This window comes from Sturnus vulgaris, chromosome 2 (assembly GCF_052056855.1).
Source record: "Sturnus vulgaris isolate bStuVul1 chromosome 2, bStuVul1.hap1, whole genome shotgun sequence".
NCBI classification, from domain to species: domain Eukaryota; kingdom Metazoa; phylum Chordata; class Aves; order Passeriformes; family Sturnidae; genus Sturnus; species Sturnus vulgaris.
This window is the reverse complement of record NC_142244.1, coordinates 104,454,851-104,468,830: the sequence shown is the minus strand read 5'-3', so window position 1 is coordinate 104,468,830 and position 13,980 is coordinate 104,454,851. Positions and strand designations below refer to the sequence as shown.

Below are 13,980 nucleotides of genomic sequence, written 5' to 3'. Positions count from 1 at the left end.
ACGAGAGCAGGTTGTTGGGAGCCTCACGCAGCCTTGCTTTGAACACCTCCGGAGCTGGGGCAGCCTGTGCCAGTACCTCACCACCCGCACAGTGAAGAATTTCTTCCTAATGTCTCATCTAAACCTACTCTCTTTCCATTTGATCCCGTTCCTCCTTGTTCCGTCACTACGCGCTCCTATAAAAAGTCTCGTCCCGTCTTTCCTGGCAGGTACTGGAAGGAGTTCTCACTAACACCGCTCCCCCGAGCGCTGTGCGGTGTCCCGGGGCTGGCTGGCTGCGCGCTGCCCGCTTCTGCTCCTCCTTTTCCGCGAACTCCACGCAAAGCGCCTCGCCGGGCCAGGCGGGGCCGTTCCCGTTCCCCCTCCCGAGGCCGGGCCAGGCGGGCTCGTTTCCCGTTCCCGAGGCCGGGGCCGTTCCCGCGCCGCTGCAGTCCTCCGGGCCGCGCGGGGGCGCTGTGGCCGGGTCGGCGCAGCGGCCGGAGCGCAGCGCACGAGCCCGCGCAGCCCCGGCCCCGCCGCTGGTCCCGCCCGGAGCCGCCGCCGAGCCCGAACCGCCGCCCCCGCCCGGAGCCCCTCCCGCCGCCCCTCCCGCAGCCCCTCCGCGGCGGAGCGTTCGGCGCCATGCCCAAGAATAAAGGTGAGTCTCCATTCCCTTCTCCGGGCCCGCGGCGGCGCGGCCGGACCCGGGTGCGGTCGCGCAGGGCAGGCCCGGGGCCCCTCACGTGGGCGCCGCCGGAGCCCGGAGCCCGCGGGCGGAGGGGCCCTCCCGGCACCCCGGCGGCTCCCCGGGCCTTTTCCGCCTGTCGGGCGCGCAGCGGAGGCCGCTGAGGCCCGACCGGCAGCGGGAGGCCCTGCCCGCGGCTCGCTTGTCAGGAGCGGCCCTGCCGAGGAGGCGGCCGGGCCCCTCCGTGCCCTCGATGGGCAGTGCTGCTGCCGCTTCCCTTCTTTCTTACCCCGGAAAGGAAACGCAGAAACCGTGAGGGAAAGGAGCAGCAGATTTTAACAGCGGGGCAAGTATGAGCTGCTCTTATGCTCTTCGTGAAGAGCATCTAATCTTGTTGCCACGTGTGTGCCTTTTTAAAAGGGCAGCTTCACTTGTAGAGTAAGCTTCCTCTTGAGTATTTCAGGGATTTCAGCACCACGGTAACTGAAGTTATTCATCTGCTATTGATGATTACGTGCATCAGACTATCCCACCGTTATTTCTGAGGTGTTTGGTAGCAGGGATCACAGAAACTGAAAATGGCCATTTTGTGAAAACCACTCCAGAGCAACCAGGACATCTTAAACAGTGGAGATTCTAATGTATAATTATTTTGTTACTACTCGGCTAAAAATTTAGACTTAAAAGTAAGCAAAAAAACTAGATCTGGGGAGGATACTTAAAATAGCCATATAGAGTACAAGCATAAAAATCTCCATAAATCTGATTTTTTTCACTCAATGTATCTAGAGACAGTAACGCTTTTTATTTCTCCCACTTTTAATTTAGGCAAAGGAGGTAAAAACAGGCGACGAGGTAAGAACGAGAATGAATCAGAAAAAAGAGAACTGGTGTTCAAAGAAGATGGGCAAGGTGAGTTTTTAACTATAGTATGGCAATGTCATTGTTTTCAGTCACGTACGCTAAGTGACAGAATAGAGAGAGGTATTCTTATTGGAGTTGTGTTTGAATTCCAAATGACGCATTGAGTGTAAGAGAAAGACAGTAGGAGAAGGGAAATTTTTCATAGCTTCACCACTTAAGAATGAAGTTTCCCCTGTTCTTGACCTTAGTGTAAAACAGCACTTGAACATTCTCTAGAAACCTCTTGATAGCTTTGTGTGAGAGTCTGTGAGCAGATGTGGTTCAGTTTTGCCAGTAATTGTCCCTGAGATTCACCGTCCCACTTTGTGTTTTATATGGACTCGAGCATCTCTTGGATCCTTCACTGAGCTCCCCAAAGTCACTGATGTGGCAGAGCAGCTCATCTCACTGTTCTGTCCCCTGATGGTTTGGTTCAGTTGGCTCCTGGGCTGGAAATCTAACCAGAGCAGTAGGTGGGATGCTGTCAGGTGAAATAAGGCACAAGTGAGTTCAGCCAGGAGATGACTGGAATTCCCATCTGCCCTGCCTTTGGTGACACCTCCCTTTCAGCTCACCCTGTCCTGTGTGTCACACTCTGGTGATTGCTCACATAATATGAGTGCTTTCCTAATAACCAAGGAATCAGTTGGTTTGTTAGAAATATGAGAAAGGTACTGATTCAAATCACTGTAGAATAAGTGCCACTGAACAAATTTCTGGTATTTTGTTTTGGTTGTAAGCAGAAGATGAGTTTATTTTTATGTACGTCTGAAACTTAAGATCCTTTACATCTCCCAAGCAAAATCTATTTAATGAAACATTATTCTCAGTTATGAAAAGTCTTGTGGTTAAGTGGACTATCTAACTTGTGTGAAGTTTTCCAGTATGTGATTTTTGCAGCTTGGTGAGGGAGAAGACAAAATACAAGGTGAAGAGATTGAGGGGGTAGGTGTTGGAGAAGTGCTTCTCAGCTGAAGTCTGCTGGTTGTCTTCCAGACAGTGTCTGATAACACCAGGTTATGTCCTTTCAAGGACAGTGGGGTGTTGTCCACAGAGCCTCTGCAAGAGGGATTCAGAGTCTTAGTGAGTGGTTATACAGGGCATGCAGCTTTCTCCTGCCTCAGTGACAGCACTGAGATGTTGTCCTTTAGGACAGGTGCTGCGATGTTGTCATAAACTTTCAGACTCTGAGAGTGACTCAATAGCTTTGAGATTTTCTGTAGTAAGCATTTCAGAGGAAGCAAAAGGGTGGATGCAGCCAAGAAGGAGCAGTATTTGAAAATGTTAACATCAACAGCAGTACAAAACTGTGATACATTCAGCAGCCTCTCTGGGTGCTTGAAGCTCCTCTCAGCAGTTCATGTTTGATAAAATGTTACAGCACATTTGGGTTACGGTGGAAGAGTTACTGGATGTCTTTTGAAGTTGGGTTTGTTCAGAAGTTTAGCTCTGTGTGCTTTGTGACATGGCTTAGCGTTGGACTTACCGTGCTGGGTTAATGGTTGTACTTGTTGATCCTAAAGATCTATTCCAGCCCACATAATTCTGTGTTTCTGTGTTACCATCTCTTTCAGAATATGCCCAGGTGATCAAGATGTTAGGCAATGGAAGACTGGAGGCATTATGTTTTGATGGTGTGAAGAGGTTATGTCATATTAGAGGGAAGCTAAGGAAAAAGGTAATGCTGAAGCATTGCAATAGGAAAGGATGTCGTTATGCATGATATGTAATTGTAAAAATTTACGTATGTAGCTTGTTACAAAAATGAATATTTCTACTTCACTTAATACCTTAAACTACTTTTTTGATAGTAAACTAGTCTGTCCTTCTGTTTCCATTGCTGGCACAAGAATAGGCTGTCTTTGGCTCTTGGGTGAAACTCACAGTTGAAGGGCAGCCTTTCAATGTGTATATTTCAGGGGAAGGTTTTTTGACTGCTTATGACATACAAGCCTTTCATATTCTAGACAATTACACGTATATAAAATAATAAAATTCTCCCTAATTGCAGATGGGGAACTTGGTAACTATTTAGAAAATACACCTCCAATGCCATTGTTTAATTGTCCACTTCATCAGTTCCCAAAATATTTCTGTTGAAAGCTAATCTGCAAAGATTTGTACCTTCAGGGATGTCAGGTGTGAGTGTTTGCATTCTTAACTTTGCCACCTTCAGATGGTGTCCCCTCTGGCCCTTGTCAGGTGTTAGATCTTGCTGTTCTCTGCTGGTGGATGGTAAGGAGGAGGTCCCTCAGTCTGTTTCCAATGAAAACAGACATTCACTGGCTTCATTCTGGATTGTTCAAATTTTTGTACAGCAGCGAATGCACGTGTCTTGGGATCAGTGAAACCAGTGCTATAACTGCCTGCAAGAAACTGTTGAAGGTAGTGGAGAATGTGCATAAATAAACACTAAGTGCTGCAGAATTGACTTCTTGCTACAAAAAGCACCACTTATCTATTCTTTATGTTTAAAAGAAGGGAAATTCCAACTGAAATGAATTCATTCTCCAAAAAAATCAAGTGGATGTGGCATAGAACGCACACAGAATCACCCTCTGCATTTAAAGGCATCTTCTGTTCTGCAGATTTGTGGTTAACATAGTTTCTAGAAACAACTCCATTCATTTTCTTGTGCTCTTCACTGTTCTTGTCCATCACCTCCTTCATCAGGTTTTTCTTTAATTTTTGCTCTTGAGGAGCCCAGTTCACGACTAGTGCCTTGATGCTTCCTTTCTGTTTTCTCACATGTTAAGGCTTTATAACCACCCTGTTGGCTAGAAGCTCTTCAAAGAAGTTTGATTACCCTGTAATAGCTCCATAACATATAAAAATAATGTAACTATGAGTCTTTATGAACTTGGATTTGCTGTTAAAACATTAAATTGGATATTTCTGGCATACTGGTTAGGAAATGAAGGTGGGGGCTGTAGTGAAATGTTTTATGTCTCTCCGTAAATCTAAATGTGCTATTTGGTTTTTGTGTTATACAACAGAAGTTGAATTTCTGTAACACATATTTTCTCCTTCAGGTCTGGATAAACACATCTGATATTATATTGATTGGCTTAAGAGACTACCAGGTAAAAATTCAGTATAATATGCCACTATAAGGAGTATCTTACAAATAGCTTTATTTACTTAAATTACAACAGGTATTGTGAGGAAATTCCTGTCTAACTTTGTGTTTGTATTTAGTTATGCTAAATCATGATTTTTGGTTTCCTTGTAGTACAGGAAGATTGTAATGAGTAGACAAGTTCTGGTTCGACTTGTTCTTCTAAATTGCACCCTGAGACTTTGTGAGTGAAGGTGCTTATTGTCATCAAACTTGGCCTTATTTTTCAGATGCAGCTGTTTGGTGCTTGCATCCTGTAGTAAAAAGGGAGATTGAGTCAAGTACCAAATATTTTATTGTGATAATTAGAATTTTTGGTAATCAGAATTTTGGATCCTCGATGTTCAGGCTTTTACCTTAAGAGGCAAATTAATCAGTAATTAGTTTGCACTTAAATTTTCCAAAATGAGTGGCATAGCTTTACGTAATATAAACAGTAATGGGAAACAGTTGTCAAGTTTTCATTAGGTGAATGCCTTTCATGAATGTTAGTGTTGTCATCAGTTGTTGAAGGTAGATTCTGCCTGTGAAATTAGGTGAATTAGGTTTATAAAACTTGTAAGAGACTGTCAGTTACTGTATATATTAAAGTACTTAAAACTAGGAATTTTTTGGTTTTGACTTTGCCAAGGCAAATATAGGTTGGATGTTAAGAAAAAGGTTTTTACAGAAGGAATGATAAAGTACTGTACTTGTCTGCCTGGGATGCCAGTGGAGTCACCATCCCTGGATGTGTTTAAAAAAAGACTGGATGTGGCACTCGGTGCCGAGGTCTAGTTGAGGTGTTAGGGCGTGGGTTGGACTTGATGATCTTAAAGGTCTCTTCCAACCCAGTGATTCTGTGATTCCTGATTGACCATGAAACACTTCACTGTGTGTATTGTCTGAAGATAGGTTAATTTCAAAGGCATGAAACTTAACTTGTGAAGTTGTTTAATTCTCAACATTGCTTATTTGTCTCAAATTCTCTTGTCTTGTTGCCCAGGGAAGTTGTGGATACTCAATCCCTGGCAGTGTTCAACGCCAGATTGAGCTCTCTGATCTAGTGGAAGGTGTCCCTGCCTATGGCAGGGGGTTGAAAGTAGATGATCTTTAAAGTCCCTTCCAATCCAAACCATTCTATGAATCTATAAATTACTTTTAATTTGAGATAATGAAGTTTTCACTCAGCAGAAATGAAAATATTCCAATGTGTTTACTTCACATTTAAAGAACTGCAGGGGAAGGAAGAACAGGATGTTCTATAAATATTATAGGTGTTAATCCACTTCAAATAGTATAGTTGTAAATAATGGAGTCTGCTGAGGTTCATAGTTTTGGTTTTCCTTCATAGGTGATTAATGCATTCTAATAAATTCTTATTTAGGATAACAAGGCTGATGTTATTCTAAAATACAATGCAGATGAAGCCAGAAGCCTGAAAGCATATGGAGAGCTTCCAGAACATGGTAAGAATCTTTTCACTTCAAATTGCAAGTTCATGTTGGACTAGAATACTCAGTCTGTCTTGGCACAGTGTAAGTGCACTCCTTAACTTCTCTGAATTTCTTCATAGCTAAAATCAATGAAACAGACACATTTGGTCCTGGAGATGATGATGAAATCCAGTTTGATGATATTGGAGATGATGATGAAGATATTGATGATGTAAGTAGTAAATGTCTATTTTTACCACATGCTTGAAGCCCTCATCTTTGGCAATAAGCTGTTGTTGTTAGTTCTACAGCAAAGAATACACGGCTGCTCAGGATAGCTTTGCTCCTCAGAGACTGCCTCAGGAAGTGGTGTGGTGCATGCATGTGCCACCTTTCTATCCTCTCTCCTGTCGTTCCCGAGCTGGCCTCTGAACACATGGTACACTTGGTGTCATGCTGCTGAAACACACATGCAGCAGTCTGAAGGTGCCTGATAGAAAATCAGTCATTTGACCACCCCCAATTCCTCTGTAGGTTTAACAGCCTCACTGTCCCACCAGAACTGCAGAAATCATTGAGGGATTTGCTTTTTAAAAAACAAAGGTTTCAAGTCTCCATTTTTGTTTACATAAAAACTACAAAAAGCTGCATCTTAGTATTTTTTCTAAAATTAACATAATCTTGACTGTCACAGTCACTTGTGTTACTGCTTACCACTAAATTGTAATAACTGGTCATGCACACTGAAATTATAATAGTAAAATTGTTACAACTCAAATTTTATAATAAATTGCAGAAGTAGAATCTGCTGTGCAATGTTTTCTAAGTTTGATGCACTTTAATTTACAGCTGAGAGATGAATGTATGCAGGGTCAGCTGGCTGAGAGGATAAGTAGTAACTTACCAAGCCAGTGAGTTAACTTAATTGGATAGACTGTTCTAAGAATACTATTATGCTTTAATTCTTCATCTTTTTAGTCCTCTCTCTCTGAGTTGATAATATGACTAATTCTTTTAAAATGTTTACATTATTCTGACTTTTTTGAGGTTCTCAATATATGATTCATTAGATCAAGTATTTTAAAAATATCCAAATGCTGAGGAATTTTTCTTCAGACTTCTGAAAATTTCACTTTGGGCCTGTCAGTGATTGAGCTTGCTGAAGATTTAGCTCATTGAAGCCAGAAAAACTAGTGCTACATGCTTTTAATAATGAGGCTATTGTAAGACATCAAAGAGATAAGTAGCTGTAGGACAAATTTGCAAACTAATGGATCAGTGTGTGGGGTTAAGTGAGCAGCTGTGATTGTTTTTAAGCTTTTGTCAGCTCTTCAACAAAATATTAGTATCATGCTTTAAGAAAGTAAAAGATGTAAAGAAAAGATGTGAGTAACCTCTGAGGATCCCTGTCATGTATCTGGAATGAAATTCAGCCTCGGAGGTCCTTGATAGGAGGAACTCTGTGGAGCCTTTCCTATGTTTTTTATGTCAGAAGAATGGTTAGAAAGTCACTACTTAGGGAAGTGAGTCTCAAATTTGGTTTTATTTTCATTTCTGAGAATCATTGGCTAATTTATGGTTGTTGTAGTGATGTATAATTGTATTGTAGATACTGTAGTTATACAGAATTGCTCACCTGCATGACCCTAGTATTGTCACAGGGCTGGTGGGGACAAAAGCAGGGAGTAATTGTTCATGTGTTAACAATGATCTGTGTATGATCTGTGGCAAAAAAGAGTTGCTTGATGAAAAATATACTTGGATGAAATACATGATGTGGTGTTTTTGCTTTTCAGATCTAATTTGGAACAGAGGTTTACATTCCAACTTTTTTCCTCCAAGGATTGTTCTACATTGATACTTCGATTATTTTTTGGGTGAAGTCCCTTACTTTTAAGAAGACTGAAAATTCTCGGTAAAGAGTGTAGTTTGTTACATCAAAAGGATTTATTTTCAATGTTTGTTTTAAAGTATTTATATTTCTTTAGAAATGGATAACGCTGGATTATCACAAAGGTTCAATGACATGCCACAAATATTTTGTCTCTTCACCAATTAGAGCTTTTATCTCTGGATGTAAGTGAGGTACAGTGACATGGGCTGTAAAAGACTGCATTTTTCCCTCTTCTGCTTTCATCACTACAATTCCAGTTAAACTTGTATTTTGAAATAAAAATTGTTTACCCTGTAATTATCATGGATTTTGATTAAAGGCAAATAACCCAGTTCAGATTAGTATCAAATCATACTATGCAGTGTCTGTCCTTATACCCCTTGCCTTGATGTTAACTTTAAAAAAGATTTTGATAGTATAAGAGGAAGGCAGAAATCTGCATTTAAACTCACAATGCATGATGAATCTGCTTTTCACATCTAGTAGCATGCTGCTATTTTTATACTGATTTTGATAATTAAAAACACTCATTATTTCAAAGATGTACATTTTCCATGGTGGAGGGCGTGGTGGGAGAGGAGTAAAGCTGAAAAGTGAGCAGCATCTCAAATTTGCAATTTTTTGGAAACTGCGGCTGGTGCAGTGGCCGAGCTGCAGCTGCAGACGATGAACACTGGGTGGCACCCGACTGAACAGGGAGACACAAATGCAAAGCCTTCACAGTTGGGTTTGTACTGAAAAATGCATAAAATAGATTTTCCCCAAAGTAAATGCTTAACATTCTTGATATGTTAAACATGTAGAATATTTTTTACATTATATAAAAGGTTATGTTAAGAGTAGAGTTTTATTTTAATCTGAAATTCCATACATTGTAAGGTGCAACATAAAAGCTTATGTGAACTTTGAGTAACAATATAAATAAGAAAATAAGTTTGTGTCAAAAGTAGAAAGAATCTTTTCATCCAGAATAAATCAATGAAACAGACTACTGGAAAGATTCTTGTCCACCTTCAGACTGGAGGAGTCAGTTGAGAAACTGAATAAAGACTAACATCATCATGCAAATATTATTTTGTGGTAGCCTTAGTGTCTTTGTCTTTAATGTATTTAACAACTCTGAAAGCAGGTTAATGGAAAAATTCCTTTTGTGCCATAAAGATCTGATTAACACTTGTATTCCTTATACAGTCTTTTTGGTATGATGTAAAGTGACTACCCCAGTAGATAAAAACACAATGGCTTTAAATACGGAGTGGCCTCTTTGCTTTACGTGTTTTTTAAAGGAGATTTAGACATCCAGAGCTTTTTTTAAAATGTCTTCTCTTTTTCTTTCATTATAGCGTCTATTTTCCTTACCTATGGATCAGCTATCCTGCTCTAGAAATAACATTTTCTTAGTATTAAGTAATTTCGCCAAATATTTAATGGATTTTAACTATTTGTTGTAAAAACCTGGTAAATATTGAGGGAAAGATTCTACCAGTACAGCATTCTTACTCAACTGATCTTAAATGTATCAATTTTCTGTCTTTGTATGTCTGTAAGGTTCAATTGTGAAGGAACATAAATGGTGTAATGTTTCAGAATAAGGCTTATAAACCACTTCTAAGCTCATTGGTTTCCTCATTGTATTCAACAGGCTATAAGCAGCTCTGAAAATGGTTAAAAACTCTCAGAGTTCCTGAGATCCAAGTGCAGAAGGTGTCTGTCCTTTCAGTTGTATTAGCAGGAAGGTCAGTGATTAAACTGTGGGGAATGTGTACTGAAGATTCAGATATTATGGGAACTACTTGCCAAAACTAATCTTCTGTATGTGAAATGTAAATGCATGGTCAGTGGTAAGGGGAAACGTGTACACACTGCTGCTGTAGGGAGCCTACAGTTCTCAGTATAGCACAGACATCAGCTGTGGGTCAAAGATGAAACTGTTTCTGTCAGAATCTGTTGTGGTTTGCCCTTAGGTTCCCTCCAGTCTTCATTGCTGCCAGGTTCATGTCTGGCTCAACCTAAACTGCAGATTTTAAGGAAATTTCTTACTTAAATATTAATTTCTTACTAGTTCACTAGCTTAACACTCTTAGGTTTCTACTCATAAGCTGGGCTGTATTATCTTTTTGAGTACTCTTGGCCACCTTGTTTCTCCATCCTCTGCTAAAGCTCCTTTCACAGTCCAGTCGAGACAGCTTGATATCATCCCTCTTGCCTGTCTCCTTTGGGGCTGGAAAAACAGCTTGCACAAGAAGCTGTCTTTCCCATGTTTAGAGAACAGTGGTAGAACAGCAGCTGCCAGCTAGAGCATTGCAAGGTTGCTGACTCTAAAGCTATGAAAGGTGCTCCATCTGTAAAAGTATTTCTTAGATAAATTTTTAATTATTCTTGTGTAACTGTGAAAATTGCTGCTGGCTTTTTCCTTAGAGTGCAAAATTGAAAGCAGGGATACAAAAATTAATCTCCCACAGCTAAAATACAAACTTTGTGTTCTGTGTTTCCCACTTCAAGGTTTTCTCTGTAATTAGCATTTTGATAAACTATTTGTGTCCATTGTTCGAAATCTTGTCTCTTCACCTTGCAATAGGGGCAACTGTGCATTTGCTTGGACAGCCCTAATGTTTTTCCACCCTAGTCCTTAGATACAGTCCAGACACAGCAACTGAAAAAAGGTGTATGAGAAACAACCTCTCGTTCCCTTCTCAAGAGGAGGAGCTGGTAACCCATGACTGCTGAGCTCTGTGCCATTTATTTGTTACTGCTGATAGGTTCTGTCATGGCTGTGCTCTGCATGTGCCAGCATGCACATCTGAGGAAACTGTGTGCTAGTGCCATCCAGATATGTGATACATGCCATAAATCTCATATAGATGGTTCCATAATATACACACACACTTAAATCAGTGTACAGATGGAACCTGCAGAGGTTAGGCTGGCACAGGGGTTGCTCTGTCCTCTGGGTATGTCCATGAATGTCAGTGAGCTGATGACCAAGGCTGGCAGGTTGCACTGTGTGGTATTTGGCCACACTCCCACCAGGTTCTTTATGATAAACTGGTAGGACTGGTGGCATCTCTGTGCGTGAAATAATGCTGGGACTGCTGCTCCCTGAGACCCTCTGGCCATAAAGTAAGTCCTGCTCTCAGGTGAATTGGAATGTCAGCTGTTTCTGCAGTTGAGCAAGTTCCAGTCTAATCCATAATTATTTGCTGGATATGAATATCAGAGGACTTGGAGTTATCCTATGGTTTCCTGGAGGACTCAAACCTAGCTTTTCATCTGTGGACACTGCTATCCTATAGGCAGGTTGACTGCTTCATAGAAGACTTAAAATTAGGTGTAGCTTTTTGAAAGTTGTATGGGAAGAGGGAAGTATTATCTGAAATAATTCTGTTGTAGTGTGAGTGCAGCTTATTTGTTCCTTTAAACTTGAGTCCCATGGCTGGCTTTTCTGCAGGTACCTGTTGGCAGTGCTTTCTCATTTTGTTGCAAAAATGGGTCTTCAGAACTTACTTCTCAGGCTGTGATTGCCCTTCCTTTTGGAGAAGGAGAGAGAAGTAAAGGAGGAGGCCTTGGCTTCATTATGTTTTTAATCACAGCAAGCAAGAGTCAGAGTTCCCATTGATTAATTCAGGTTATAGCTTGTGCTATCTTGCCTGTCAGATTGAATGCCAGAGATCAACACAGTGATTATAAAATGCAGTCACAACCAAATAAAGAGGTAAAGTGAAAACTGAGTACCTTCATTTTAGTAATTGCAGCTAGTTTAGTGGTACAAAAAATACTTTCAGAAATGCACAGATGAGACTTCTCTGATGTATGAGCTGTTCTTCATGTTTTTTCTGTGTTTGTAGAGAGGACACTTGCACAGCAGTTTTATTTATATCCAGGCAGCCAGCTCAGGGAAGGAAAGCTTCAGCAGAAGCTGACAGAGACTCGGGGCCTCTTACTGCATCACTTGCTTAGCAGTAAATTCTCTTTTGAAGCCCTTTCACTGTGTTTTGTAGGCACTCATTTTTCCCTCTTGCAAAAGTGGGTGGCTTGTCATTGTGTGTCTAGGCTGTGATGGTGTAGGAGTCTGCTCTGTCACCAGCACCTGTATTCCTAATCAGCCCTACTCTTCGTTATGGTTAAATTAATGAATTTTATTCCCAGTTGAGGATAATGATCAGCTTGGCCTCTGGAGGGAGCAGACAAACAAAAAAACGAAACAGGAGCAAGCAGCATCTCAGCAGGAAGTTTCTAGTCCTGGCTTTCAGAGACTCTGAGGTGCTCATGTCTGCAATAAGTATTGCCAGCAGTGGAAATATTAGAGATTTTTTTAGGGCTTTGGAAGTAGGTCACCTTCTTCCTAAAGAAGCAGCTGATTGAAACATGTTAGTATGGGCTTAGGTGCACCTCTGGCACCTAACACACACGATGGATACTGCTGTTGCCAGCTGGAGTAAATACAGCAAAGAGCAGCAGAAATACTGAAGGATCCCCATGGGACACCCAGAATTGTGTAGCTTATATATGTTCCACTATCAGTGGTGCTGGCTGTCAGGAAGATACAGCCTTGTGACAGTCCTCAAGACAGTGACAGGACACGGTGGGGACTGTGTTTAGCCTCCGTGCTTGGAGAGGAAAGCCAAGTGCTGCGCAGGGCTTGAGGAAACAGCTTCTGACTTAAAAGACTTTGAAACTAACTGTAGGAGACAGTGGTGAAGGGTGGAGAAAGGAGCATTAACGAGGTTTCTGAGAAGAATTTTAGTCGGCTGCCTGACCCAGTAACAAGATCTGCCCTGGTCATGAAGATGTATAGAGAAGCTACAGTGATTAAAGCAGTAATCTTGAAGACTAGAATCAAGGAGCCCAAGACCCTGGAAAGGTTTGGAAGACCTTGCTGCCTTTTTACCCACTGGACAGTGACTGTCCCAACTTGCCTTGGCAGATTGTTCTGGAATAAATTGGGATGTTAATAATGAGCTGTTGCAGCAGGTGGCTGACCAGAGGGAGTCTTGCAGCAGCTCTGACAAAGGGACTTTTTTGTCTTGGACAAGTGACAATATGCAGCTAGATCATAAGCTTTGCTGAAAATGGCAGAAGGAGCCAGAATGGAATATACAGAGATGGATCTTCAGACTTGATTCTGGCAGCTCTGTTAATTGAAAGCAGCTTAAAAGATGTCCTAAGACCCACTGGTGTGTTGTCCAGCCTTACTGTATTCCTCTTGAGTGACTGGGTCAGAAGGAATTGGCACCTGTATCTCCCTGTGGTTGTCAGCTGCATCCCCTTAATAACAGCTTACACAACTTCCAGCCTAGTCATGTGTCTGGATTGCTGCTGTTAACCAGAGTATGGGCAAGTGAGCAGAAACCTCTTCCCGAAACAGGGCACCAGTTTCACAGAGGTGTTGGAAATGTGTAACAGCCTAGGGACTGTTTCATTAAAAGTGTGAGTGTGCCTCTTGTAAGTGGAACAAATACTGTTACTGGTGTATTGTTACCCTGGCACCGACTAGTGAAACAGTTGCTGAAAAGTGGAAAATGCCAGTATTAGCTTGTCCTTTTTTTTATTAAATTATGCTTTAATCCTCAACAACTCCCATGTCTGCCTCTCCTCACCCCAGTTTGGATTGATGCTATCATATTGCCAAGTGTATGCTTCATCCACAAATGTAGAAGGAGTGATCTCAGGCTTCATGAAAGGTTTTTAACTAAACTGATGTAAAGCTACTGCTTAGGACTACAAAAGTCTCGGTTAACTGTAATATTTAGTGTAGAATAATACAGAAAATAATGTATGGTTACAAAGAAAAACAATGTAATAGAGCCAGTAGCTGACTGTGTGTGTTTAGGGGCAGTTTAGGTTAAGCTATCAATAGGTACATAAGCAGATGTTGGTGAACCAAAAAACACTGAAGATCTGTGTCTGGTATAGCACATGGGGAGGCATTTAGAGGGAACAGCTTGAGTGCCAAGTAGCCAATAACTTTATATTGAGAAGACTGCAT

General features: G+C 41.5%; 1 protein-coding gene across 1 annotated transcript; it reads left to right on the top strand.

Moving 5' to 3' along the window:
- The first annotated feature begins 465 nt into the window (after positions 1–465).
- EIF1AX (eukaryotic translation initiation factor 1A X-linked) lies at positions 466–9,611 on the top strand. Its single transcript, XM_014875849.2, has 7 exons — positions 466–637; positions 1,493–1,576; positions 3,142–3,245; positions 4,600–4,650; positions 6,052–6,133; positions 6,241–6,332; positions 7,897–9,611. The coding sequence occupies exons 1-7, from the start codon at positions 622–624 to the stop codon at positions 7,900–7,902; spliced, it is 435 nt and encodes a 144-aa protein (XP_014731335.1). The 5' UTR covers positions 466–621; the 3' UTR covers positions 7,903–9,611.
- Positions 9,612–13,980: the final 4,369 nt, after the last annotated feature.

Bases quoted from the DNA above. Each gene is read 5' to 3' on its own strand.
- EIF1AX (XM_014875849.2), top strand. The intron at 1,577-3,141 runs GTGAGTTTTTAA...CATCTCTTTCAG, and splicing joins GTTCAAAGAAGATGGGCAAG to AATATGCCCAGGTGATCAAG. The intron at 3,246-4,599 runs GTAATGCTGAAG...TTTCTCCTTCAG, and splicing joins GAGGGAAGCTAAGGAAAAAG to GTCTGGATAAACACATCTGA.